Source organism: Micromys minutus (assembly GCF_963924665.1).
Source record: "Micromys minutus genome assembly, chromosome: 18".
In the NCBI taxonomy this organism is placed as follows: domain Eukaryota; kingdom Metazoa; phylum Chordata; class Mammalia; order Rodentia; family Muridae; genus Micromys; species Micromys minutus.
In genome coordinates this window covers 24,455,794-24,482,639 of record NC_137953.1, presented here as the reverse complement: position 1 = coordinate 24,482,639, position 26,846 = coordinate 24,455,794, and the positions used below count along the sequence as shown (strand labels likewise).

At 36.4% G+C, this 26,846-nt stretch overlaps 1 protein-coding gene across 1 annotated transcript in view; it reads left to right on the top strand.

Moving 5' to 3' along the window:
• Positions 1–609: 609 nt before the first annotated feature.
• LOC308432579 (vomeronasal type-1 receptor 90-like) overlaps positions 610–26,846 on the top strand; it is a gene marked incomplete at both ends in the record, with an annotated part of 37,829 nt that continues 11,592 nt past the window's right edge. Inside the window, one exon of the mRNA XM_080932368.1 lies at positions 610–736. Coding sequence (XP_080788494.1) covers positions 610–736 — 127 coding nt within the window. The remainder of the gene's footprint in view (positions 737–26,846) is intronic.

Genomic DNA, 26,846 nt, shown 5'->3' with positions numbered 1-26,846 from the left:
ATTCTGAGCACATAATATTTCTTGGAACCTGAACATAAAACAGATGGAGAAAGGAAGATTGTGATGACATGGATTATCAAGGTGATTGCATTTGAATTATGGGTCAAACATGGATAGTTGCCAAATAGAGAAAGTAAAGTTATAGAACATGAGACTTAACCACCTGATATTTTGGATTTCTCCTGAGAATATTTTCCAGATCAATGCAACTTTTATTCAGTTGTACAGATATGATTAACATTCTGAACTCATAACTACTGTTTTATGTGTTATCAAGAAATAGGGCTATTAAATCAATAGGATTTGATTTCTAAGGCACAAGACTTAGGTGCAATACAGACACACAACGTGAGTATTTGTACAGATATGACATTGATTGTATTTACCATCTATAATTGTCTATATATACAGAAGATACATGGAAGACATAGAAATTTAGGCTCAGGTGTACAGTGTGGTAGATCAAGGGTTTTAGAGGCTATTCAAGAATAATATTGTTAATAGAATGATAATAATCTGTCTAATCGCACACTTTATGTATTCTCTATTTTTTTCAGATATATGAAATAAACTTTCACTATGATCTTGAGATGAATGCACTGTCTACTTATGTTCTCACTCAAAAATGTCCTTTATTTCCAAGCTGGACTTGGAGTCCTTGCTAATACATTTCTTTTTTGTTTCTATATTTTCATAATTCTGGGTCACAGACCCAAGCCCACAGACCTGATCTCCTGTCAACTGACCCTGGTTCATATAATAATGTTTCTAAGTGGGGGTGAAATTTTGCTTACAGACTTATTTGAGACACTAAACATTGATAATGACTTCAAATGTAAGGCAACTTTTTTCATACACAGAGTGATGAGAGGCCTTTCTATCTGCATCACCTGCCTCCTGAGTGTGTTCCAGGCTGTCACTGTCAGTCCCAGTACCTCTTTTTTGGCAAATTTTAAACAAAAACTAAAAAAGTATATGAAATATTATTTCTTATGTATATGGTCTTTCAATTTGTTCTATAATAGCAACCGGATCATCTATGCTGGTGCTTATACCAACATGAGTGAGACCAACCAGATGAAGGTCACTAAGTACTGTTCCCTCTTACCCATGAACCACATCATCAGAGGACTGATTTTAATAGTAGCAACTTTGAGAGATGTGTTTCTTGTAGGAGTCATGCTGACCACAAGCACATACATGATGATTATCTTGATCAGACATCAGAAACAATGCAAGCATCTTCATAGTATCAGCCAGCTAAGATCATCTCCTGAGAAAAGGGCCACTCAGTCTATCTTGCTTCTGGTGGTTTGCTTTGTGATCATGTATTGGGTAGACTACACCATGTCATTAACATTGCTCCTTGCTTGGGGGCATGACACGGTACTTCTGACTTTTCAGAAATTTGTGATGAATGCTTATCCCACGATTACTCCTTTAGTGCAAATCAGTTTTGATAACAGAATAATCATTATGCTGAAAAATGTTCAGTCAAAATGCCACGATGTATCATTTTAAAAAGTTTTTTCTCTATTCTTCAAAAAGCTATTAATTTATTTCTTATTCATATGTATAAGTATTGTGTTAGAGTGCATGCGTGTGTCTATTCTGATGTTCACAGAGATGAGAAGATGTCATGGGATCCCCTGAAATTGGTTTTACTACCAGTCATAAATATCATCCTGTAAAGCTCCATTTATTTCATTTTGACAATACAGATTTTTCTTTTAATAATTTTAAAGGTTCAAGTAGCAAAGCAAGTTTTTATATAATTTAAGTAAAATTTGTGCTATTTCACATGAACCTTTTTTTTCCAATTCCTTTGCCATATAATAGAGTTCTTAAATCAGTTGTGCCCAATAAATTTATATTTCAACATGAATTATCTTTTTCTCCTTTTACTTTATATAATGAATATTCCTTTGGTAACTCAAAGATGCTCCTCAGTGATACTGACTTTTAAACTTTTTTTCTTTTGATTGTAATTTATGTTTTCTTATCAAAATTAAATAAAGTAGCTTTATTTTACTCTAATCATAATTTATCTGGATCCATAAAACTAATGTTAACTTTAATCTCCATATTTTGCATAGTTATTCAATGAAAATGTCATGTGCCTCTTTATATGTACTTTATTTTATTTATTTTAAAATTGATGGTAAATATAATTATTTATATATAATTACATGTTGTACAATCTGTTGATTGTGTCTCTGTATTCAGTTATGGTTGTTTGTGTGTACAGTTGAGGGATGTCTGTATATGTACTTGCAGAGGCCAGAAAAAAATGTTAATTTTTTGAGAAATTGCCAAACTGATTTACAGAGTGGTTGTACCAGCTTACAACCCCACCAACAATGAAGGAGTGTTCCTCTTTCTCCACATCCTTGCCACCTTAGGCTTTCATCTGAGTTTTTAATCTTAGCCATTCTGACTGGTGTGAGGTAGAATCTTAAGGTTGTTTTGATTTGCATTTCTTTGATGACTAGGGATGCTGAGCATTTCTTTATGTGCTTCTTGGACATTTAGTATTCCTCAATTGAGATTCTTTGTTTATCTCTGTATCCCATTTTTTAATAGGATAGGTTTATTCTCTGGATTCTAATTCTTCAGTTCATTGTGTATATTAGATATTAGCTATCTATCAGATGTGGGATTGGTAAACATCCTTTCCGAATCTTTTGGCTTCTTTTTTGTGTTTTTGACAGTTTCTTAGCCTTACAGAAACTTTGCAATTTCATGAGGTCTCAGCTATTCTATTCTTGGGCATATACCCCAAAGGTGCTCTAACATATAACAAGGACAAAAGCTCCAACATGTTTATAGCAGCCTTATTTATAAAAGCCAGAAGCTGAGAAGAACCCAGATGTCCTTCCAGAGAGGAATGGATACTAAAATTTTAGTACATTTACACAATGGTGTACTACTCAGCTATTACCAGTATTGACATCATGAATTTCCTAGGCAAATGGATGGAATTAGAAACTATCATCCTGACTGAGGTAACCGAGTCACAAAGAAACACACATGGTTGCACTCGCTGATAAGTGGATACCATCCCCCAAAATCTCTGAAAACCCAAGAATAAAATTACAGACTTCATGAAGCCCAAAAAGAAGAAAGGCCAAAATGGGGATGCCTCAACCCTTCTTAGAAGGGAGAACAAAACAGTCATGGGAGGAAGTATAAGATCAAATAGAAGAACAGGGATTGAAAAAAAGATCATTTTAGGTTGCCTCACCAAGAGATCCACCCCATATGTAGCCACCAAACCTAAGCACTATTGCTGATTCCAAGAAGAACTTACTGGCAGGAACCAGATAAAGATGCCTCCTCAGGAGCTCTGCCAGACTCACACAGATGCAGCTGAGCATGCTTGCAGCTAATCAGCAGACTGAACACGGGGTCCCGAATGAAGGTGATAAAGAAAGGACTGAAGGAGCTGAAAAGCATTTCAACCTCATGGGAAGAAAAATATTATTAACCAACCATACCCTCCACAACTCCTATGGACTAAAACACCAACCATTGAGCACACATTGAGACACTTATGGCTCCTGGTGCATATGTAGCTGAAGAAAACACTGTCTGTCATTAATGTGAGAAGAGGCCTTTGGTCCAGTGAGGGCATGTTTATCTAATGTAGGAGAATGCCAAGGCAATGGAGTTGAGAGAATGATTAGGGGTGAGTGCACCTTTGTGAATACTAATGAAGGGCAATCAGGGATGGTAGTGAGGTGGGGGAAGGAGGTAACATTTTAAATGTAAATACAGAGAGTATCTAATAAAAATAAAAAAAAAACTTTGGCTGTTGTTCTTCATATGTCATTCATTTGGTCTCTTGATAAAGCATCTCTCTCTGTAACTTGGACCAAGATGGTAGACTCAGGGATCCTCTTGTCTTATACTCTTCAGCTCTGGGATCACAAATGTTTACCACCATCTTCCATTATTTGAACATTATAATCTATTCTGAGTAGTGTTTCCCATATAGAGCAGTATATTCCCATACCCCTCTCAGTATGATATTCTTGCTTGATCCCCCATCACCCATCCTTAAGTATTTTTTCTTATTGTTTTGGGAGATGCAATGTTGTTTTAGTAAGCATCTGTAACCTCAATAGGTCACAAGAGAGCCAATTTTGATATATTCATACTAGGGACTTTTTATTACAAGCTTAGACTTGGGTTTTCTAACACAGCCTAACATAGCAGGATGAGAAGGCAGAGCAGGATGCAGCGGGGAGCATTGAAGTGCAGCACCTGGCACAGCAGCTTCTCAGCACCTGTAACTGGAATCTCTGTGTTCTAGGTTAGATCAGACACTCTGTCACAATGACTGAAATAAATATCACCCATCTTGATGAAAAACAGGTTCAGCTTTGATCAGAGATGTGTATTCTTATTGATGAAAATGACAATAAAATTGGGACTGACACCAAGAAAAATTGTCACCTGAATGAAAACATCAAGAAAGGATTATTACATCGCGCTTTTAGTGACTTTGTGTTTTTCTTTTTCTTTTTTTAATCATTTTATTTTTGTTGAACAAATTTATTTTAAAAAACAAAGATAAAGAACAAATTTTAAGCATTTTTGCATAAAAGTATATGAATACATTTTTGTCAGTGCTTGGCTTTTTTTCCCCCAAAGGTTTGATAGTGTGCATTAAGCTCTTACTAGTTACAATAAGCAAAAAGTACATGTAAAACAGGATGTAACCCGGAATTAGACAATGTTTTGTTGGTGTGTAAGGAATGAGCATAATAGTTTTTTTTTTTGAACTTCACGCAGACTGTGAGTTGTTTCTGGGGTTTTCAGAGCTTTTTGGGTTTAGTATCACATTATCAGTGACTGCATATTATGTCTGTTCTTTTTTGACTGGGTTATCTCACTCAGGATGATATTCTTTAGATGCAACCATTTTCTTAAGAATTTGGTTGAGTCATTGTTTCTGATAGCTGAGTAGTACTCCATTGTGTAAATGTACCACAATTTTTGTATCCATTCATCTACTGAAGGACATTTGGGTTCTTTCCAGCTTCTGGCTATAATAAATAGAGCTGCTATGAACATTGTGGTGCATGCATCTTTGATGTATATTGGAGTGTCTCTGGGGTATATGCCAAGAAGTGGAATAGCTGGATCTTCGGGTAGTACTATGTCCAATTTTCTGAGGAACTGCCACACTGATTTCCAGAGTGGTTGTATCAGTTTACAACCCCAAATACAGTGGAGAAGTGTTCTTCTTTCTACACATCCTCGCCAGCATCTGCTGTCATCTGAGTTTTGGATCTTGGCCAATCTGACTGGTGTGAGGTGGAATCTCAGGGTTGTTTTCATTTGCATTTCCCTGATGGCTAAGGATATTGAGCATTTCCTTAGATGCTTCTCAGCCACTCAATATTCCTCAATTGAGAACTTTTTGTTTAGCTCTATACCATATTTTTTAATAGTATTATTTGATTCTCTGGTGTCTAACTTCTTGAGTTCTTTGTTTACCTTGGATATTAGGCCTCTATCAGATGTGGGGTTGGTAAAGTTCTTTTCCCAATCAGTTGGTTGTTGTTTTGTTTTCTTGACAGTGTCCTTAGCCTTTCAGAGACTTTGCAATCTCATTAAGTCCCATTTGTCGATCTTTGACCTTAGAGCACAAGCCAGAGTTCCGGCTCCACTCAACCAGAGGGCCACATTTTTTGCGTGCTGTGCCTAGACCTCTCTGCACTTTGGATAGTCACAGCAAAATCTTACCAGGCCTGTGTCCCTGGATCTCTGCTGCTCCAGGTTCAAATGACCTGAACGTTTGGTCTATGCAAAAGGGCTTTCTGGGCAGGTATCAAGTCCCTATTTGAGGATTCCTGATCCCCTGAACTCTCTGAAATACCAAGTTTTCTGCGTGCTCCACCTGGCCCTCTCTGTGTTTTGGGTACTCACTGGGCTGTCCTGACATTCCTGTGGACTTGGATCTCTGCTGTTCCTGGTGGCAAATGGCTGAATATCTTTTTTAAAAATAAAGTGGTAAGGAAAAAAAAAGTCTTCAACCAGTATATTGATTAGTTTTCGAGAATATTGACATTTCTGTTTTTTTTTGATATTGGTGTAATTTTAAAAATTATCTCTTCATTTGAGCTACTATTGATTATTGGCTTGCTTTAAATTTCCTTTATTATGTTTTTGTTGCATCCATAATCTTTCCAGGACTTTTTTGTCATGTAGGTGTATTGTTTTGTATTTTGACAAAGACCTATTTGCATGTGATTTGATTAATATGTGGTTTTTGTATTTTATCCTGTATATTAGAAGGATTATATTATCTATTTTTCTTTTTTTTGATATTTTCTTTATTTACATTTTAAACGTTATTCCCTTCCTGGTTTCCCCAGTAGAATCCTCCCATCCCTCTCTCCCTCTGCCTTTATGAGGATGCTCCCCCAGCCACCCACCCACACACCAATTCCCTCTAGCCTTCCTGTCCTGGAATTTTCCTACACTGGGGCATCAACCCTTCACAAGAACAAGGCCCTCTCTTCCAGGTGATGCTCAATAAATTCATTCGCTTCTACATATGCTACTGGAGCCATGGGTCTCTCCATGTGTACTCTTAGGTTGGTGGTTTAGTCCATGGGAGCTCTGGCCGGTGTGGTTGGTTGATATTGTTGTTTTATCTATGGGGTTGCAAACCCCTTTGCTCCCTCAGTCCTTTACATTAGGGACCCTGTTTTCAGTCCAGTGGTTGGCTATGATCATCTACTTATGTATTAGTCAGACTCTAACAGACCCTCTCAAGAGACAGCTATATCAGGCTCTTGTCAGCACGCACTTCTTGGTATCTGCAATATTATCTGTTTGGTGACTGTCTATGGGATGGATCCCATGGTGGGCATTTTCTGGATGGCCTTTTCTTCTGTCTCTGCTCTACATGTTGTCCTCATATTTTCTTTGGACAGGAGTAATTCTGAATTAAAAATTTGGAGACTGTATGAAGTCCAAGAAATAAAGAAAACAAAAAAATATACATATATTCACAAAACAAGAAGACTTTGACTATTTCCATGTTGCGTTTTGTTTTGCATGTACTTTAAGCTTATTGCAACTAGTAGGTTTTCAATGCATACTGTCAAGCCCTTGAAAAAAAATCAAGTACTGACTAAAAAACATATTCACATGGTTTTATGTAAAATTTATTTTAATGTCTGAAAAAACAGTACTGACAAAAATGTATAATTTTAAGCAAATAATGTTTAAAATCTGTACATTTATCTTTGTTTTGCAAAATAAAGTCGTTTTAAAAAATTTGGAGACAAGTGTGTGGCACCATTCACCAACTAGGGCCTTTCCTCATCTCTGGATATGGTCTCTACAGGTTCTTCTACTTTGTTGGGCATTCAAGCTAATCTCATTCCCATTGGGTCCTGGGAACCTCTTGCTTTTCTGGCATTTTGGAAAATCTAGAGGCTATTCACCATCCCCCATTGCTACACAACTCTGTTCCACTTCCTGACCCTCTCTATATTATCCCCCTTTCCTCTCATTTCTGATCCTGACCTCGTTTTCCTCTCCTCTCCTCCTTCCACGTTACTCCCACCCTCAAACTCCTGTCAGTATTTAGTTTCTACTGTTAAGACATAATGAAGTTTCCACACTCAGGTCTTCCTTCCTCTTAAGGTTTTTTTGGTCTGTGAGTTGTGTCATAGGTATTTCCATCTTTTTGCCCAATATCCACCTATCAGTGAGTAAATACCACGTGTGTTCTTTTGTGATTGGTTACCTCACTCAGGATGATATTTCTAGTTCCATCCATTTGCCTCAAAATTTCATGAAGTTTTTTTTAATAGCTGAATAGTACTCCACTGTGTAAATATACCACATTTTTCTGTATGCATTCTTCTGTTGAGGGTCATCTGGGTTTTCCAGTGCCTTATTATCATAAATAAAGCTTAATATAAAATGTTTAGGGTTAAAACTGTACTTTCTTCATTCACTGGAGTTGTATTTGTGGCGTATCATTTAAGATTGGTTGTCATTAAAACTTGGTATGTATTGCTGTAGGCACTACTACCTTTGAAAGATCACCTTGAGGAATCAGCTGTTCCTATTCCCATCTTTTCCTAAAATTAGGGACATTTTTCTTTGTATTTGATGGGTTTCACTTATTTTTGTCTTGTGTTTTTCTGAGCACTTTAATTTCACTTTTTTCCCCTTAGTTTTCTTTGTTTTGTATACTTAGTATTTTAACTTTAAGATGCTTGAAAATTTTGGTTGTTTTTTTTTTTGTTTTGCATTACGTGGTGTTCTGAAATTTAATGGCTTTGTTTTTGGGGCAGTTTTGAAATTCCTTTGTTTGACATTCGCTTTGAATTCTTCTCTTTCATATGTGCCTATAATTTGAAGATTTTTTTTCATGTTGTCCCACATATATAATATTTCCTGTGTATACACACTGAAAACCAAGCTAAATTTACAATCCCACATCTTAATTTCTGCTGAAAATACAGTCATATTTCCTCCAGGCTGTGTGCTCTGTAAGAAAAATATTTTACCATTGAAGTGTTTGGAGGAGGTGACATTTTCCTAATTTTCTCAAAGGAGCTGTTGATTTCTAGGTGAAATGCTAAAGTCACTGTCAGTTAAGTATGAATTGTACCACAAGTGCTTTGTAAACAGAATAAATACCTTGGGGCATCTAAATTGTTTTTCTATTTCTTTTAAATTGGGTATTATTATTTTTACTTTTGTTCACAAGGACTGAATTTAGTTAATCAACACACACCCAGTTATGCTCCACAGAGAGTATCTCACACACAGGAAACCCAGAGCTCAGCTCTTTCCACTCTACTGTTCTCCTAAAATTAAGGAAGTTTACTTTTCCATTTGATGGTATCACTTTGTAACAGTGTCAGAAGTGCCTTCTTCAGATAACATGATAACTGTGGGTCTAGAGGGAGATGTGCTGATGGCATTTCTTCCTTATAACTACTTCTTAGGGCCTCAGTCCACAAGGATGTTTATGGGAGGCTCAGAAGGTGAGTGGTTCTTTGTTTACTTTTTGTTTTTGTTTTTATTTTTTAATTTTTATTTTCTTCATTATATTGAGAGAAGTAGGGGGCAGAATGAAGCAGGATTCTGTAATAAATGAGTAGAGAATTTTCTGTATACAATTTTACTTTTGAGGTATATTAACTCATAAGTGAACCAGATATGCTTGCAGACACAAGATTGTCAGTATAATGATTAATAGAAGAACACTGATTTTACTAAGTTTAATATCTTCTATATATGAAAGTAGACAGGGCCTAGACAAAGTATCAATAGGAAAAGCCAATAGGTAAAAGATGGTTCTTTTCATAAAATGAAAATATCATGACACACATTACTTTTTATAATGGATCTACACTGACATGTAGTAACTGAAAAAGTAACTCCATCTCAACTTTTTACGGCAGCTATGTGACAGAGGATTGCAGTGAGTGTGTGTAGACAATGTCTAAGAATTCTAAGAATATGATTCCACCAAGGTGTGGCCAACTGTTTTAGACTTCTATTCCTGTAACACAATGCCTCAGGTTACTTAGAGAGTGAAAACCAAGCAACAACCATTTATTGTTTTGTAGGGGTGGATTTATAATATTGATCCATTTGATTTGTGTTTTGCATTTTTTTATTTTACTCTTTTCTCAAGTTACTGACTGTATACATTTACTACATAAAACGTCAAGCTGTGAATATACAACAAAGATTAGCTAATGTAGTTTATCAAGTAATTTTCTTGTGTGTTAGATTTGCATATACTGATGAATTTTTAGGAAAGTTTCATTTAATGATATATTAAAATATAAAATTATCTTAGCCTCATATAAGTTTAAAGTGTTGTACAAAGATTTGTTTTATGTATTAAACATAAAACAATTGAATTAAACAGATATTCTGTTATCACTTTGTTATATTGGAAAATTTCATCTTTTGTTAAATTTTTGTTCTCTTTTCAGAAGTATAATTTTCGGTAGGACTTTTTGTTATTTTATTAAAATGAATTTCCTATTCTCATTTCAGGTTTTCTAAATTGAACCTTGTAGACTTGAGGTTGAATAATAGTGAGTATGATTTTCTTAAGCAGTGAGAAATATATTTACAATTCTTGAACAATATGAAATTATTTAAAGTCAAATCACTAAGATTTCTTTTAATAGTTACAAAATAAAATTGGTTGTTAAAATTCAAACACACACACACACACATACACAAAGCCAATTAATTTAAGTTTAGGTGATGAATGCCAGAAGTCAATTTTTATTTTCCTGGAATATCAATTTCTAATGTTTGGAGGAGATTAAAATGGAACATGCAGGCAGATATGGTGGCAAAAACCTAAGATTCCAGCACTTTGAAAACTAAGGCAGGAGAATTATAGGTTTGATTGAAGTCCGTCTTAACTTGGTTGAGATCTTTTCTCTCTCTGTTTGCCTGCCTTCCTGCGTGCCTGCCTACCTGTCTGTCTGTCTGTCTGTCAGTCTCTGTATGTCTGTCTCCCTCTCATTCACACAATTACTAATACCAGAAAATCAAGGTGGAAAATTCGGAATGTAAATTTATAACAGTATTGTCAATGAAATGGAGCAAAATAATGCCAATAACCCTCATTAACTCCCAGGGTCAGAGTTTCAATGCCATAAAAAACAGTTGTCAGAAATATGAGTTTATGTTTGCAAGGATTACAGAATTTTCAGTTTGTTTTGAATGACTAGGCAGGACTGTTGTGGATCTGACCAGGTCATCCAGAAAACAGAGGACATACCTTCATTTTTCTTTATGTTCATCTTATTTTATTAATGTATTGGATGTGATTCTCAGTTTTTCACTAAAGTGATCTTAACATATTAATAATAAGCAGTAACAGCACTAGGACACACTATACTTGCAATCTATTCTAAGAAATCATAATTCAGTAATCTCTCTCTCCATCTCCTTCCTTCTCTCCCTTCTTTCCTCCCTTCCTCTACCTCCTTCCCTCTCTCTCTCTCTCTCTCTTTCCCCTTTTCTTTTTTTATCCTGTCTCATGCAGAGAACACACAAACACACACACAATCAATCATATACACATACACACACACTCAGACAGATTTCCAGTGAACATTTATATTTTTGCCAAACTCACATCTGTGGTCATGGAACCTGTGATTAACTTTGTGTATGACTGCTTCCCTAAAGTCTCTGCAGTGACATTCCTCCTGCTGCTGCTTTATCTTAACAAACTGGCTTTCAACTGAGATTATAATATTCTGATCAACATCTCTGTGTTTCCAGTTATGCCTGTGAAGAGTAAAAAGTTGTCAAAGGACACTGATTCCTTGCCCTAGGGCCCTTGCCTCTGCAGGTAATTACTCCCGGAAGTTTCTTGAGACTTGAGTTCCCAAAATAACCACAGAAGGTCCGGATGACCTTTGTGGAATGTTTCTACACCCTAGGTGTGCCCCCGTGTACGACTAAAAAATGTATGATTCTTCCCCTTTGAATTTCCTCATTGCCCCCTTTGAATTTCCTCATTCCCCCTGTCCTCCCCCTTTTGTGGTTTTTGCCTTTATAAGCCCATTACAAGTTCAGGCTGGGGTCAAACTCCTCTACCCTTGCGTGGTGTATGAGTCTCGACCCCAGCATGCTGGCCTGAGATCTCACTCTGTTTCACTTTCAATAAACTTCCTCGTGCGATTGGAGCAAGTCTGGTCTCGGTGCCTCCCTGGGTGCGCGCCTCTCCTGAGATTTGAGTGAGAGTCTCCCTTCAGAGGTCTTTCACCTGTACTAAATTTAACTTCCAAATAAGAATTCATACATTTAAAATTTTGTATACAATCAGGGTGGTGGTATGAATTACTACTTTATTGAAAACTATTAAGTATTCTTGCTGGAATTCTATATTTTACAAAGACTTTATAGAAGTAATTTTGGTGCCAAGTTCTTTCTCTTTCTAAAAACATCTTTGTGTTGCTGACAGTGGACAGTAACATCAGCCAACAATTTTATTTGTCATCTGAAAGTCACACACTAAATTTTATGTCCTTTCTGAGCAGTCACAGAGCTTTTAGGTCATTACTTACCACATGTGGTGAAGATTAACATGAAAATGATAGTGTTGATTTACTCTATTTGTAAAGTAATTACTATATATATATATATATATATATATATATATATATATATATACAGAATACAGAGACCACTATATGTGCATCAAACAAACTGTCCTAAAAGCAAATACTGTGACAATGAAGAGGTGAAGTAACTGTTCAAGTGAGAGTGTGGAGTTGTTCACGAAGATGCTTCTCTCTGTCTCTGTCTCTCTGCTCTGTCTCTCTGTTTCTGTCTCTGTCTCTCTGTCTCTCTCTTTGACATGCTTTTTCAGACACATGCCTGCATACTGCTTAGACTTTTGGTCTGGGTCAATTTAATAGTCATGACCTCTCCACTGTTATAAATGATTATCGATATAGTTTGAGTTTTATTACTTACAACTAAATTTTTCATCTCAAAGTAACATGGAAGCCACCAAAACTGCAATTTTCTTTATAAGTACAAGATAATTTTTCTTGGTATATATCCCTGTTAATAAACCAGTTTTTATTCATGATAACCATGGTCTTTTTCTCCAATGCTCAGCTCCTGTGAGTCATAAATAAAGATGACAAGTTATGAACTATAAGGCATGCCATTTTATGTTTGGGATAAACATTCACAAAGCAATGGTTATAAAGTAGAAGAGTTGAAAAGCATATTTTTATAATTTTTATAGGATATTTTATTTAGTTACATTTCAAATGTTATCTCCTTTCCCGGTTTTCCCCACTCCCATCACCCCTTCCCCTGCTTCTATGAGGATGCTACCCCTCAATTCAATACAAATTTGAATTCTACATATATTGTATAACTTTGTCAATTTAAAATAATAAAAGACAAAACTAAATTTACACAATATCTGACCACACACCCAGCACTACAACGAATTATAGGTGTAAAACCCAATACAATGAGGAAAAATACAGCCTAGTAAAAACAAGAAAACTCCTAAACAAGAAAACCATGCTCATGGATTGGAAAGATCAACATATTAAAAATAGCCATCCTACCAAAAGCAATCTACAGTTTCAATGCAATCCTCATCAAAATTCCAACCCAGTTCTTCATGGAATTGGAAAGATCAAGGTGCAATTTCATATGGAATAACAAAAGACCTAGAATAGCGAAATCCATCCTCAACAACAAAAAACATCTGCGGGAATCACTATCCCTGACCTCAAGCTATATTACAAGGCAATTGTGCTGAAAACTGCATGGTACTGGTACAGAAATAGGCAGGTGGATCAATGGAATAGAATAGAAGATCCAGAAGTGAGCCCTCATGTATATGGTCACCTGATTTTTGACAAAGGAGCAGTAAACATTCAATGGAAAAAGGACAGCCTATTCAACAAATGGTGCTGGTCCAACTGGCACTTAGCATGCAAAAGAATGAAAATAGACCCTTTCTTATCTTTTTGTACAAAGCTCAAGTGTAAGTGGATCAAAGATCTCCACATTGAGCCAGATACACTGAAACTATTAGATGAGAAAGTAGGGAAAACCTTAGAACACATAGGCACAGGAGAAAATTTCCTGAACAAAATACCAATGGCTCAAGCTCTAAGGTCAAAGATTAACAAATGGGACTTAATGAGATTGCAAAGTTTCTGTAAGATGAAGGACATTGTCAAGAAAACAAAATGGCAGCCAAAAGAATGGGAAAAGATCTTTACCAACTCCACATCAGATAGAGGCCTAATATCCAATGTGTACAAGGAACTCAAAAAGCTAGACACCAGAGAATCAAATAACCCTATTAAAAATGGGGTACAGAGCTAAACAAAACGTTCTCAGTTGAGGAACATGGAATGGCTGAGAAACATCTGAGGAAGTGCTAGACATCCTCAGCCATCAGGGAAATGCAAATCAAAACAACCCTCAGATTCCAACTTCACACCATTCAGATTAGCCAAAATCCAAAACTCAGATGACAGCAGATGCTGGCAAGGTTGCGGAGAAATAGGAACACTTTTCCACTGTTGGTGGGGTTGCAAACTAATACAACCACTCTGGAAATCAGTCTGGCGATACCTCAGAAAATTGGATATAGTACTACCTGAAGACCCAGCTATTCCACTTCTGGGCATATACCCCAGAGACACTTTAATACACAACAAAGATATATGCACCACAATGTTCATAGCAGCTCTATTTATAATAGCCAGAAGCTGGAAAGAACCCAGATGTCCTTCAGAAGATGAATGGATACAAAAATTTGGTACATTTACACAACGAAATACTACTCAGCCACCAGAAACAATGACTTAACCAAATTCTTAAGAAAATGGCTGCATCTAGAGAATGTCATTCTGAGTGAGATAACCCAGTCACAAAAGAACAGACATAATATGCAGTCACTGATAGTGGGATGCTAACCCCAGAGGCTCGCACTGCCCCAGAAACAACTCACAGACTGTATGAAGTCCAAGAAATAAAGAAAACAAACCAAAACAAAACAAAAAAATCTTTACACAACAAGAAAACTTTGACTATTTCCAAGTTACATTTTGTTTTACATGTACTTTATGCTCATTGTAACTATTAAGTTTTTAATGCATACTATCAAACCTTTAAAAAAATCAAGTACCGACTAAAAATATATTCATATAGTTTTATGTAAAAATTATTTTAAAATCTGCAAAAATAGTACTGACAAAAATGTATTGTATCATTTTATGCAAAAAATGTTTAAAATCTATACATTTATCTTTGTTTTGTAAAATAAAGTTTAATAAAAAAAAGAGCAGTCTGAAAGTACATCTGAATAAATCATACTAATCTTTGATTAACTGCTGGCAGAAAGGAGCTTGGGAGTAACTCTGGCCAAAGATAAGGTACTTGGTCTTATACTTGGGTCAAGCTTGAGTTCATTTCTAGGTTAAGTTTTTAGGCCCCTTTTTTCTTTTTCTTTCTTTCTTTCTTTCTTTCTTTCTTTCTTTCTTTCTTTCTTTCTTTCTTTCTTTCTTTCTTTCTTTCTTTCTTCCTTCCTTCCTTCCTTCCTTTCTTTCTTTCTTTCTTTCTTTTTTTCTTTCTTTCTTTCTTTTTTTCTTTCTTTCTTTCTTTCTTTCTTTCTTTCTTTCTTTCTTTCTTTCTTTCTTTCTTTCTCTCTTTCTCTTTCTCTCTTTCCTTCCTTCCTTCCTTCCTTCCTTCCTTCCTTCCTTCCTTCCTTCCTTTCTTCCTTCTTTCCTTCCTGCCTGCCTGCTTTCTTTCTTTCTTTTTTTTCTTTCTTTCTTTCATTCTTTCATTCTTTCTTTCTTTCTTTCTTTCATTCTTAAAAATTAAAGTTAGAGGCAAGTAACAAGATGTAATATGTTTGGCCTCCCAGCATCATTCCCCTTCTCCCTTTACTTTATATCTACCCATTATGGACATTTGGATTAACTATTGATTACGAATGACTACACAGCTAAAATTCACATATAAGGAGTAACACATAACATGTTTGCTTTTGTGTTTTTGTGTTATATAACTCAGAATAAGGTTTTCTAGTATTATCCTTTTACCTTCAAATGCCATTAATTTAATGGCTGCATAAAGTTCTTTCCTCCTCCCCAACCTTTTGGTTGCCATTTTGTCCTAATGACAGTGTCCTTTGCCTTACAGAAGGTTTGAAATTTTATGAGGTCCCATTTGCATATGATGTGTGTTCTTTTGTGACTGGGTTATCTCACTCAGGATGATATTCTCTAGTTCTATTAATTTGTCTAGGAATTTCATAAAGTCATTGTTTCTTTTTTTATTTACTTTTTATTTTTTAATTTTTTATTGAATATTTTATGTATTTACATTTCAAATGTTATCCCCTCTACCAGTTTCCCCAATGGAACCCCCTTATCTTATTCCCCTATGCCTAATCCCTTATCCACTGACCTACTCTCACCTCACTGCCTTGGTATTTCCCTACACTGGGGAATCAAACTTTGACAGGACCAAGGGCATCTCCTCCTATTGATGTTTGACAATGCTATCCTCTGCTACATATGCTGCTGGAGCCATTGGTCCCTCCATGTGTGCTCTTTGGTTAGTGGTTTAGTCTTTGGGAGCTCTGGAGCATCTGGTTGGTTGATATTGTTCTTTTTCCTGTGGGGTTTCAAACCCCTTCAGCTCCTTCAGTCCTTTCTCTAACTCTCCCATTGGTGTCCCTGTGCTCAGTCTAATGGTTGGCTGTGCGCATTTGCCCTTGTATTTGTCAGACTCTGGCAGAGTCTGGTTTCACTACCCCAGAGGAATCAGACTCTCAGGTAAAAATATACTTTCAGTTTGCAATATCAGATACTCTCAGCATGTGTATAATTATATTTGATTGATTAAATGAGTTATAAATTAACTAATTATTATTCTTCTGAGCTCATGTGCTACACAAACAATTTATCACAGAGTTATAATCCTTATCCTCTTTTATATTTTGAAACAAGATCCCTGTAAGTTACTCAGACTGACTTTAGCCCTTGATGTAGGTCACACAGAGTACCTTGAACTCATAATCCTCCTTCGTCAGCCTCTCAAGTGACAACAGGTCTAGTGGATAACTAATTTTAAATTTTAAGGGGAAAATAAACAAAGCAAAAGTGAGAAATTTCTAAACTAAGAAGTTTCTAAAGCTCTTCAGCACTTTTCAGTCAGACTTGGGAATTGAACTAGGTCAGAGTTGCAAGCCAAACTCTTAAGTAGGGTGGAGCCTTAACTCTGCTAACTGTGAGATCCTCAGCAAGAATGTTAGTATAGTGTTGTTAAATTTTCCCATTTGTAATGTATCCCGATCTACACATAGAATTAGATAATTTTGGGAGTAACTATCAGTGTTACAGATATATTAAAATTTTAGTTCTGGTTTGATATTCTTATATATTATTGAATAGGGAAGGTCATTGCACCAAAGTTGAGTATTTAAGGTATTGCTATGATTAATCAATACCATTGTTAATACTTAATAGCAGAAAGGTGTTTAACACAATTTGAACTTCTGTGCCCTGAAGACAGAACTTAGCTGTATTCACTGTCAGAAAGTTCAATACTGCCATCATGCTTCCTTGAGCTTTTCCTCCAGCACCAATTCACAATTTTGGAGTTCTCAATTTAGCTCAAGCCTTAATTAAAATCAGACTGTAGGCAATTAGTAGTAAATCTTGTTTGAAACCCAACATAATTATTTTGAACATTAACAAAAATGCAGATGATGATTTAGTGCAACAAAACAATCAATATAGTCTTATACATGGTTCAATGATCTCTATATGAAACAAGACCTCTTATATTGCCAGCAGAGATTTAGAGTTTCAAAATAAGGAACAACCCAGAGACAGGCAAAAACTCCATGAAATATTATTCTAAAATGAAATCCATGATATCATAAAAACATTGGCATTGGCTTATATTCTGTGAAAACATGAGAATGAATTAGCTCTCTATTGCTGCTGTGAGTTTCCATGAACTTACTTGAAATATACCAACATATTATTCTACAGATCTCTAGGTTGGAAGTTTGATATGAGCCCCAGTGTGTTCAAGAACAAGATGTTAGAAAGGTGCTATGTCTTTTGGAAGCCTCTGACTAACATGTGCCATCATGAGTTTTGAGAAGCTGTTCTTTTTCCACACTGGGTTTCCAAATTCCTTGTGATCTTTTGGGAAGTAGAGGTATAACTCTCTGATCATCCTTCAAGAACTGTTGTGTTCTATAATCTACCTGGTGATAGTATTGTATCCACACAGGTGCTTAAAGACAACAACTCTGGTTTTGTTTTTTACATGTGCATTTGTGTTGTGTATATGTGTGTTTGTATGTGTGTAGGGAATATGAACATGTATGCATGTTGAGACCAGAGGTTGATGTTACATAGTTTCTTCTATTGCTCTCTACTTTATATGTTGAGGCAGGTCTTTCAATCGAACTCACAACTTGATAGTTGGAATAGTCAAGCTAGCCAGCCCGCTTCAGAGACCTTCTCATCTGACCACAATTATAGGCAGTTTGTTACATTGGGGCCAGAATTTATCTGAAAGTTTAAAATCTGAACTACTGTCTTATTCTTGAGTGAGAAAATCCTTATCTACAGAGCCATATTTCAGTTCTTCCTTAATTGCCTGTGTGTGTGTGTGTGTGTGTGTGTGTGTGTGTGTGTGTGTGTGTGTGTGTGTGTTTGTGGTCTGTTTGTAATTCAAAGGGTCTCTTCCTGGACATCGCATCCAGAGAACTTCCGTAATCTCAGGTCCTCATGATTGCTCAGTGTAGTAATGCTGTGAAGAGACACTGTGACCAAGGCAACTCTTATAAATTAAAGCATTTAATTGGGGACTTGCTTACAATTTTCAGAGGTTTAGTCCATTGTCATCGTGGTATAGAAGATGGTGCCAGGTAGGTAGTCATGGCACTGGAGAAGGGGCTCAGAGGACTGTGGGAAGCAAGCAGAGAGAAAAAGACACTGGGCTTGGGTTGACCATTTGAAACTCCAGAGCCCACTTCTCAGTGAAAAACTTCCTCCAACCAGACCACACATCCATCAACAAGGTCACACCTCCTAATCCCTATCAAGTAGCATGATTCTACTTTACATACTAAAGACCAAGTATTCAAATATACTGGTATATGTGCTGAGTCCTATTTAAATCAACACATATAGCAAGTGAGTGTTTTTAATCACTTAGCCACCACTCCAGCCATAATTTCCCCATTTTAACAGAACATTTAATTTCTTTTACTTATGGGGTATAAAACAATTAGTTAAGACATTTTCTCTATGCTCATTCTCTCATGTTTTCCTTCTTCATTCCCCACTTACTTCTCATTTCCCCCCTTCAACTTCTTTTTGAGTCTTGTGAATCTTGTGTATGAGCATGACATGCAGTGTTCTTCTCCTCCGGTTTCTTCTCTCTTTTTCTTCTTCACACTAACTCTACCTTTATAGTCCTTTTTTCTATTTCATGTCTTATGTGTTTAATTTAAAAAGGTGTATGTTCTTTGCATATGAGAAAACATGTGATATCTGTCAGTCTGAGTCAGGCCTTTAGTGCTTGGTGTGACAGTCTCCAGGTCAAGCCTCATGTGGTTCAATCCCTTCTTTCACTGGGATAAAACTCCACTGTGTACATGCAAAGCATTTTCTTTGATCTATTGGTGGTATTCAGGTTGATTTTATATTTTTATTATTATGACTAGTGAACAAGAAAGGTAGATGGGCATTTATCTTTGTGATGTGATTAGATTTTATGGTGTGTATATCTGGGAAATTATAGCTGGATAATATGATTGGTAAAATTTTAGTAACCTTACTTTTATCTTTGTGGTTAAATTGGTTAAATCCCCTTTGTTTTGTAATAGAACATATCTCTATGTTCTAGGAGTTAAGATGTAGACATTTTTGATAGATGCGCAAGCTTGTGATTAATACAGGGATAATGAAATAAAATTGTTAAAAAAACATCTAGAAATGAACCCTTATGGAGTGTAACTGAATCTCTGGGCAGTCATGTGACTACTGGGAGGACATTCCAAAGTCCTACCACACAAAATGTCCATTAGTCAGAGCATGAGTATTGCCTAGTTAATTGTCTGAAGTGCCGTTTTGGGCCTTAATACACTGATACTGATGTAGGACCTGAAGCTTGATAGGATAGTAAGTCGAGATTCATGTGCATCCTCAAGGCAAGGAGAAATTCTCTATTTTTGTCAAAACCAGGGAAAGGCTTATGATGTCTGTAATAGTTCTAGAACGCTGTTTTTTCTTTTTTTTACATGTAATTGTGAAGAAATCACATGAAAACGCAAAAAAAAAGTTGAAAGCCCCGCCTTTATGTGTTTTAAGGATATCCTCCAAGGTAAGATCCTTTCTGCTCTTACCACAAACCGGTGTTTTCTTTTTTTTTCTTTGAACTTCACACAGTCTCTGAGTTGTTTCTGGAGGTGTTCAGAGCTTTCTGGGGTTAGTATCCCATTATCAGTGACTGCATATAATGTCTGTTCTTTTGTGACTGGGTAATCTCACTGAGGATGATATTTTCTAGATGCATCCATTTTCTTAAGAATTTCGTTAAGTCATTGTTTCTGATAGCTGAGTAGTACTCCATTGTGTAAATGTACCACAACTTTTGTATCCATTCATCTATTGAAGGACATATGGGTTCTTTCCAGTTTCTGGCTATTATAAGTAGAGCTGCAATGAACATTGTGGTGCATGTATCTTTGTTGTATGTTGGAGCATCTCTGGGGTAAATGCCCAAAAGTAGAATAAATGGGTCTTCAGGTAGTACTATGTACATTTTTCTGAGGAATCTCCAGACTGATTTCCAGAGTGGTTGTACCAGTTTACCCCCTCACCAACAGTGGAGAAGTGTTCCTCTTTCACCACATCCTCGCCAGCATCTGTTGTCATCTGAGTTTTAAATCTTAGCCAATCCTAGTGGTGAGGTGGAATCTCAGGGTTGTTTTGATTTGCATTTCCCTAATGGCTAAGGATGTTGAGCACTTCCTTAGATGTTTCTCAGTCATTCGATATTCCTCGATAGAGAACTTTTTGTTTAACTCTGAACCCCAATTTTTGATAGGGTTTTTGATTCTCTAGCATCTAGCTTTTTGAGTTCTTTGTATACCTTGGATATTAGGCCTCTATCTGATGTGGAGTTGGTAAAGATCTTTTCCCACTCTGTTGGCTGCCATTCTGTTTACTTGACAGTGTCTTTAGCCTTACAGAAATTTTGCAATCCCATTAAGTCCCATTTCTCAATCTTTGACCTTAGAGCTTGAGCCATTAGTGTTTCGTTCAGAAAATTTTCTCCTGTGCCTATGAGTTCTAAGGTTTCCCCTACTTTCTCATCTAATAGTTTCAGTGTACCTGGATTAATGTGGAGATCTTAGATGCACTTACACTTGAGCTTTGTACAAGAAGATAAGAAATGATCTATTTTCATTCTGCATGCTGAGTGCCAGTTGGAACTACACCATTTGTTGAAGAGGCTGTTCTTTTTCCATTGAATGATTATACCTCCTTTGTCAAAAATCATGTGACCATATACATGAGGGTTCATTTCTGGATCTTCTATTCTATTCCATTAATCCACGTGCTTATTTCTGTACCAGTACCATGCAGTTTTCAGTACACTTGCCTTGGAGTATAGCTTGAGGTCAGGGATGGTGATTCCCACAGATGTTTTCTTGTTATAGAGGATAGATTTTGCTATTCTAGGTCTTTTGTTATTCCAGATGAAATTGCACATTGCTCTTTCCAACTCAATGAAGAACTGGGTTGGCATTTTGATGGGGATTGCATTGTATCTGTAGATTGCTTTTGGTAAGATGGCTATTTTTAAAATGTTGATCCTTCCAATCCAAGAGCATGGAAGATCTTTCCATATTCTGAGACCTTCCTCGATTTCCTTCTTTAGAGGTTTGAAGTTCTTGTCATACAGGTCCTTCACTTGCTTAGTTAGAGTCACACCAAGGTATTTCATAGTTTTTGTAACTATTGTGAAGGGTATCTTTTCCCTAATTTCATTATCCACATGTTTGTCCTTTGAATATAGGAAGGCTACTGATTTGTTGGAGTTAATTTTAAATCAGCCACTTTGCTGAACTTGTTTATCAGCTGTAGGAGTTCTCTGGTAGAACTTGTGGGGTCGCTTAAGTATACTATAATGTCATCTGCAAATAGTTATGTTTTTACTTCTTCATATCCAATTTGAATTTTTTTTGCTGGGTAATTGCTCCAGCCAGGACTTCCAATACTATGTTGAATAGGTATGGGGAGAGTGGACAGCCTTGTTGAGTCCCTGATTTTAGTGGGATTGCTTCATGTTTCCCACCATTAAGTTTGATTTTGGCTGTTGTTTTGCTGTATATTGCTTTTATTATGTTTAATATGGGCCTTGGATTCATGTTCTTTCCAAGACTTTTAACATGAAGGGGTGTTGAATATTGTCAAATGCTTTCTCAGCATCTAGTGAGATGACCATGTGGTTTTTATCTTTGAGTTTGTTTATATGGTAGATTACATTGATGGATTTCCTTATATTAAACCATCCCTGAATTCCAGGGATGAAGCCTAATTGATAATGGTGAATGATGGTTTTGACATGTTCTTGGATTTAGTTTGCAAGGATTTTGTTGAGTATTTTTGCATCAGTGTTCATAAGAGAGATTGGTCTGAATTTGTCTTTCTTTGTAGGGTCTTTGTGTGGTTTAGGAACAAGGGTTATTGTAGCCTGAAAAATCAGTTAGGTAGAGTTTCATCTGATTCTATTTTGTGAATAGTTTGGAGAGTACTGGTATTATGTTATTAATAAATGTTTGATAAAATTCTGCACTGAACCCATCTGTACATGGGCTCTTTTTAGCTGGGAGGCTTTTGATGACTCCTTTTATTTCTTTAGGTGTTATGAGATTATTTAGATGGTTTACCTGGTCCTGATTTAACTTTGGTATCTTGTATCTGTCTAGGAATTCATCCATTTCCTCCAGATTTTCCAGCTTTGTTGAGTATAGGCTTTTGTAGTAGGAACTGAAGATTTCTTGAATTTCCTCAATTTCAGTCATTTTTTCTCCACTTTCCTTTCTGATTTTATTAATTTGGGTACTCTGTTTTTGCCCTAGAGTTAGTCTGGCTAAGGGTGTATCAATCTTGTTAATTTTCCCAAAGAACCAGCTCTTTGTTTTGTTGATTCTTTGAATGGTTCTCTTTGTTTCTATTTGGTATATTTCTGCCCTAAGTTTCATTATTTCTTGCTGTCTACTCCTCTTGGGTGTATCTGCTTCCTTTTGTTCTAGAGCTTTCAACAGTGCTGTCAGGTTGCTAGTGTATGCTCTCTTCAGTTTCTTTTTGGTAGCACTCAGAGCTATGAGTTTTCCTCTCTGTATTGCTTTCATTGCATCCCATAGGTTTGGGATGTTTTGTTGTCATTTTCATTGATTTCTAGAAAATCCTTAATTTTTTCTTTATTTCTTCTTTGATTCGGGTATTGTTTAAAGGAACATTGTTATTTTCCATGGGTATATGGGCTTTATGTTGTCTTTGTTGTTATTAAAGATCAGCTTTAGACCATGGTGATCTGAAAGGGTACATGGTAGTATTTCAATCTTCTTATATTGACTGAGTTTCATTCTGTGTCCAATTATGTGGTCAGTTTTCGAGAAGGTGTGTTGAGGTGCTGAGAAGAAGGTGTATTCTCTTACTTTAGGATGATATGTTCTGTAGATATCTATTAATTACAGTTGGTTCATAGTCTCTGCTAGTTTTACAGTGTCCTTGTTCAGTTTCTGTTTCCATGGTCTGTCCATTGGTGAGAGTGGGTCATTAAAGTCTCCCACTATTACTATGTGGGCTGAAATGTATTTTTTGAGGTTTAGTACAGTTTCTATTAATATGGGTGCTTTTGTATTTGGAACATATATGTTAAGGATATCCTCTGTAATGAGTAAAAAGTTTCCTTCCTTATCTCTTTTGATAACTTTTGGTTGAAAATCTACTTTCTTCAATATTAGTATGGCCACTCCAGCTTTTTTCTTGGGGCTGTTTGCTTGGAAGGTTTTTTTCCCATCTTTTTACTGTGACTTAGTGTCTGTCTTTGTCTCTGAGATGATTTTCCTGTATGCAGCAAAATGCTAAGTTTTGTATCTGTATCCAGCCTGATAGCCTATATCCTTTTATTGGGGAGTTGCCTTCATTTATCTTAATAGATATCAAGGAATAGTGGTTGCCGTTTCCTGCTATTATTGCTTTTGTAGGTTGAATTGTGCCTGTGTTTCTTTCTTTTTTTGGTTTTCTTGCTTAGGAGTTTTCTTGTTTTTACTATGAGATGGTTCCCCTCATTGTATTGGGTTTTCCCCCTATAATTCGTTGTAGTGTTGGACTTGTGGTCATATTTGTGTAAATTTCGTTTTGTCTTGGAATAATTTCGTCTTTCCATCTATAATGATTGATAGTTTTGCTCGGGACAGCAGCTTGGGCTGGCACTTGTGCTCTCTTAGGATTTGCATGATGTCTGTCCAGTCTCTTCTAGCTTTCATAGTCTCTGTTAAAAAATCAGGTGTGATTCTGATTGGTCTGCCTTTATACGTTACATGACCTTTTTCCCTTACTGCTTTTAGTATTCTTTCTTTGCTTTGGGCACTTGGTGTTTTGATTATTATGTGTCAGGAGGAATTTCTTTTCTAGTCCAACCTATTTGCAGTTCTGTAGACTTCTTTTATTTTCGTGGTCATCTCATTCTTAAGGGTAGGGAAGTTTTTTCCAGGATTTTGTTGAAGATATTTACTGTGCCTCTTACTTGATATTGTTCGCCCTCTTCTATTCCTATTATTCTTAGGTTTGGTCTTCTCATTGTGTCCTGGATCTCCTGTATATTTTGGATTAGGAGCTTTTTGCTCTTTGCATCTTCTCTGCCTGTTTTGTCTATGTATTCAATGTTGTCTTCGGCCCCTGAGATTCTGTCTTCCATCTCTTGTAGTCTGTTGGAAATGCTTGCATCTGTGACTCCTGATTTCTTTTTTAGGATTTCTACCTCTAGGGTTGTCTCTTTTAGTGTTTTCTTTATTGTGTCCATTTCCGTTTTAAATTCCTTATTCCATTCCTTCATCTCTTTGGTTCTGTTTTCTTCTAGTTCTTTGAGTTGAGTGTTTTTCTTGTTTCCTCTTTAAAAGCCTCTAATTCTTTATGCTTTTCCTCCTGTTTTTGTTTAAGGATCTCTATCATCATCTTGAGGTAGGATTTTGAGTCTGAAGCTTCTTTTTCTGGAGTGTTTGGCATTCTGCTGTTTGCTGTGATGTGAGAGCTGGTTTCTAGTGTTGCCAGATTATCTTGGTTTACCTGGGGTATGTTCTTTTGTTTTCTCTTGCCATCTTTTTGTCAGTGATTGGTTCTCCTTACCCTTGTACCTGGCCTGTGTCCCTAGATCTCAGCTGTTCCTCTTGGCAGATGGTCTGAGCACCTGTTGTGCACCCAAAAGCTGCCAGTTTGAAACAGAGGGCCTGATGCAGGGTTCCTGCATCCCTGGATCAAGCCAGAAGTGGCACACCTTCTTCTTGCTCTGCAGAGATCTCTCTGCACCCAGGCTAGTAGGAAGCAGTTCTCATCTGGTCTGTTGCTCTGTGTATCTGCTGTTCCTGGTGGCAGATGGTCAGAGCACCTGTTGTGCACCCAAAAGCTGCCAGCTGGGATCAGAGGGCCCAATGCTGGGTTCTGGGTCCCTGGATCAAGCCGGGCAGGAATGCACTTTCCTTGAGCTCTGCAAATATCTCTCTGCCCCCTGGCTAGTCAGAACCCTTTCTCACCATGCCTTTTGCTGTGTCCATGCCTTCCTTTGTAATACTAATTGGCCCAGTCATAAGCCTATGCCACACCTGTTCCTGTTCCTGCTTTTGTCTACCTCAGGATATATACTTCACCCTAGAGGGTGTAGCCTCCACCCATCAGCTAGGAAATTTGCATATTTCCTTTAAAATTACTTTTGTAAGTGTATATACTGGAGAGCTTGAACCAGTTGGAGTTGGAGTTGAAGGAATTGGAGTTTGGAGTAAAGCAGCATTTTCTGTTAACATGAATAATTGAGTTGTGTTTTCTCAAACCCTCAGGCTTTGAGTAGGTGTTTCAGAGTAGCTGTTTGTGGTGCAGGCACCATGGTTTCTCTCTGTAGTGCAGTTTTCATCTATTATTTTTTGTTTTGTAGGGCTGTATTTGTGGACAGATATTGTGTAAATTTGGTTTTTTTTCCTGGAATATTTTGGTTTTTCCATCTATGGTAATTGAGAGTTTGGCTGGATACAGTAACCTGGGTTGGCATTTATGTTATCTTAGGGTCTGTATGACATTAGTCCAAGATTTTCTATTTTTTTAATTTAATTTAATTTTTTAATTTTTATTTTATAGAATACAATTATAGCTCACAAAAATTTGTTACACAATAATATATAATAAATACACGACCTTTTTTCTTTTGTCTAAGAAAGACTGAGGCTTCCACATTTTTGTCTTCTTTCTTTTTGAACTTCATAAGGTCTGTGTATTGTTTCTTGGATATTCAGAGCTTTCTGGGGCTAGTATCCAATTGTCAGTGACTGATTATAATGTGTTTTTTTTTTTTTTTTGTGACTTGGTTATATCACTCATGATGATATTCTCTAGTTCTATCCATTTTTCTAGGAATTTCATAAAGTCATTGTTTCTGATAGGTCAGTAATACTCTATTGTGTAAATGTAAGTCTAGAATCTTCTAACTTTCATAGCTTCTGTAAGAGAAGTCTGTTGTAATTCTTTTGGTTTGCCTTTATATGTTACTTCTACTGTTTTCCTTACTTCTTTTAGTATTCTTTTTTGTTTTGAACATTTGTTGTTTGTTTTGTCCTGGATTTTCTAGATGTTTTGGGTTAGAAATTTTTTGATTTTTGCATTTTCTTTGACTGTTGTTTCAATGATTTCTATGGTATCTTCTTCTACTGAGATTCTCTCCTCCATCTCTTGTATTCTGTTATTGAAACATGCATCCATGGCCCCCCATGACTTTCCGGGGTTTTCTAACTTCAGGGTTGCTCCCTTTTTTAATTGAATTTTGTTTTCCATTATGAATGATTTTTTCATTGATTTTATTTCTGTTTTCAGTTCCTCCATCTTTTTTTTTTTTTTTGTGCTTTGTTTTAGCTCTTTAAGTGATTTTTTTGGTGTGTGTGTGTGTGTCTTTCCTCTTTAAGGTCTTCAACTTGTTTGCATGTGTTCTCCTGGCTTTCCTGTATTCTAAGTGTATTATTTATGCTC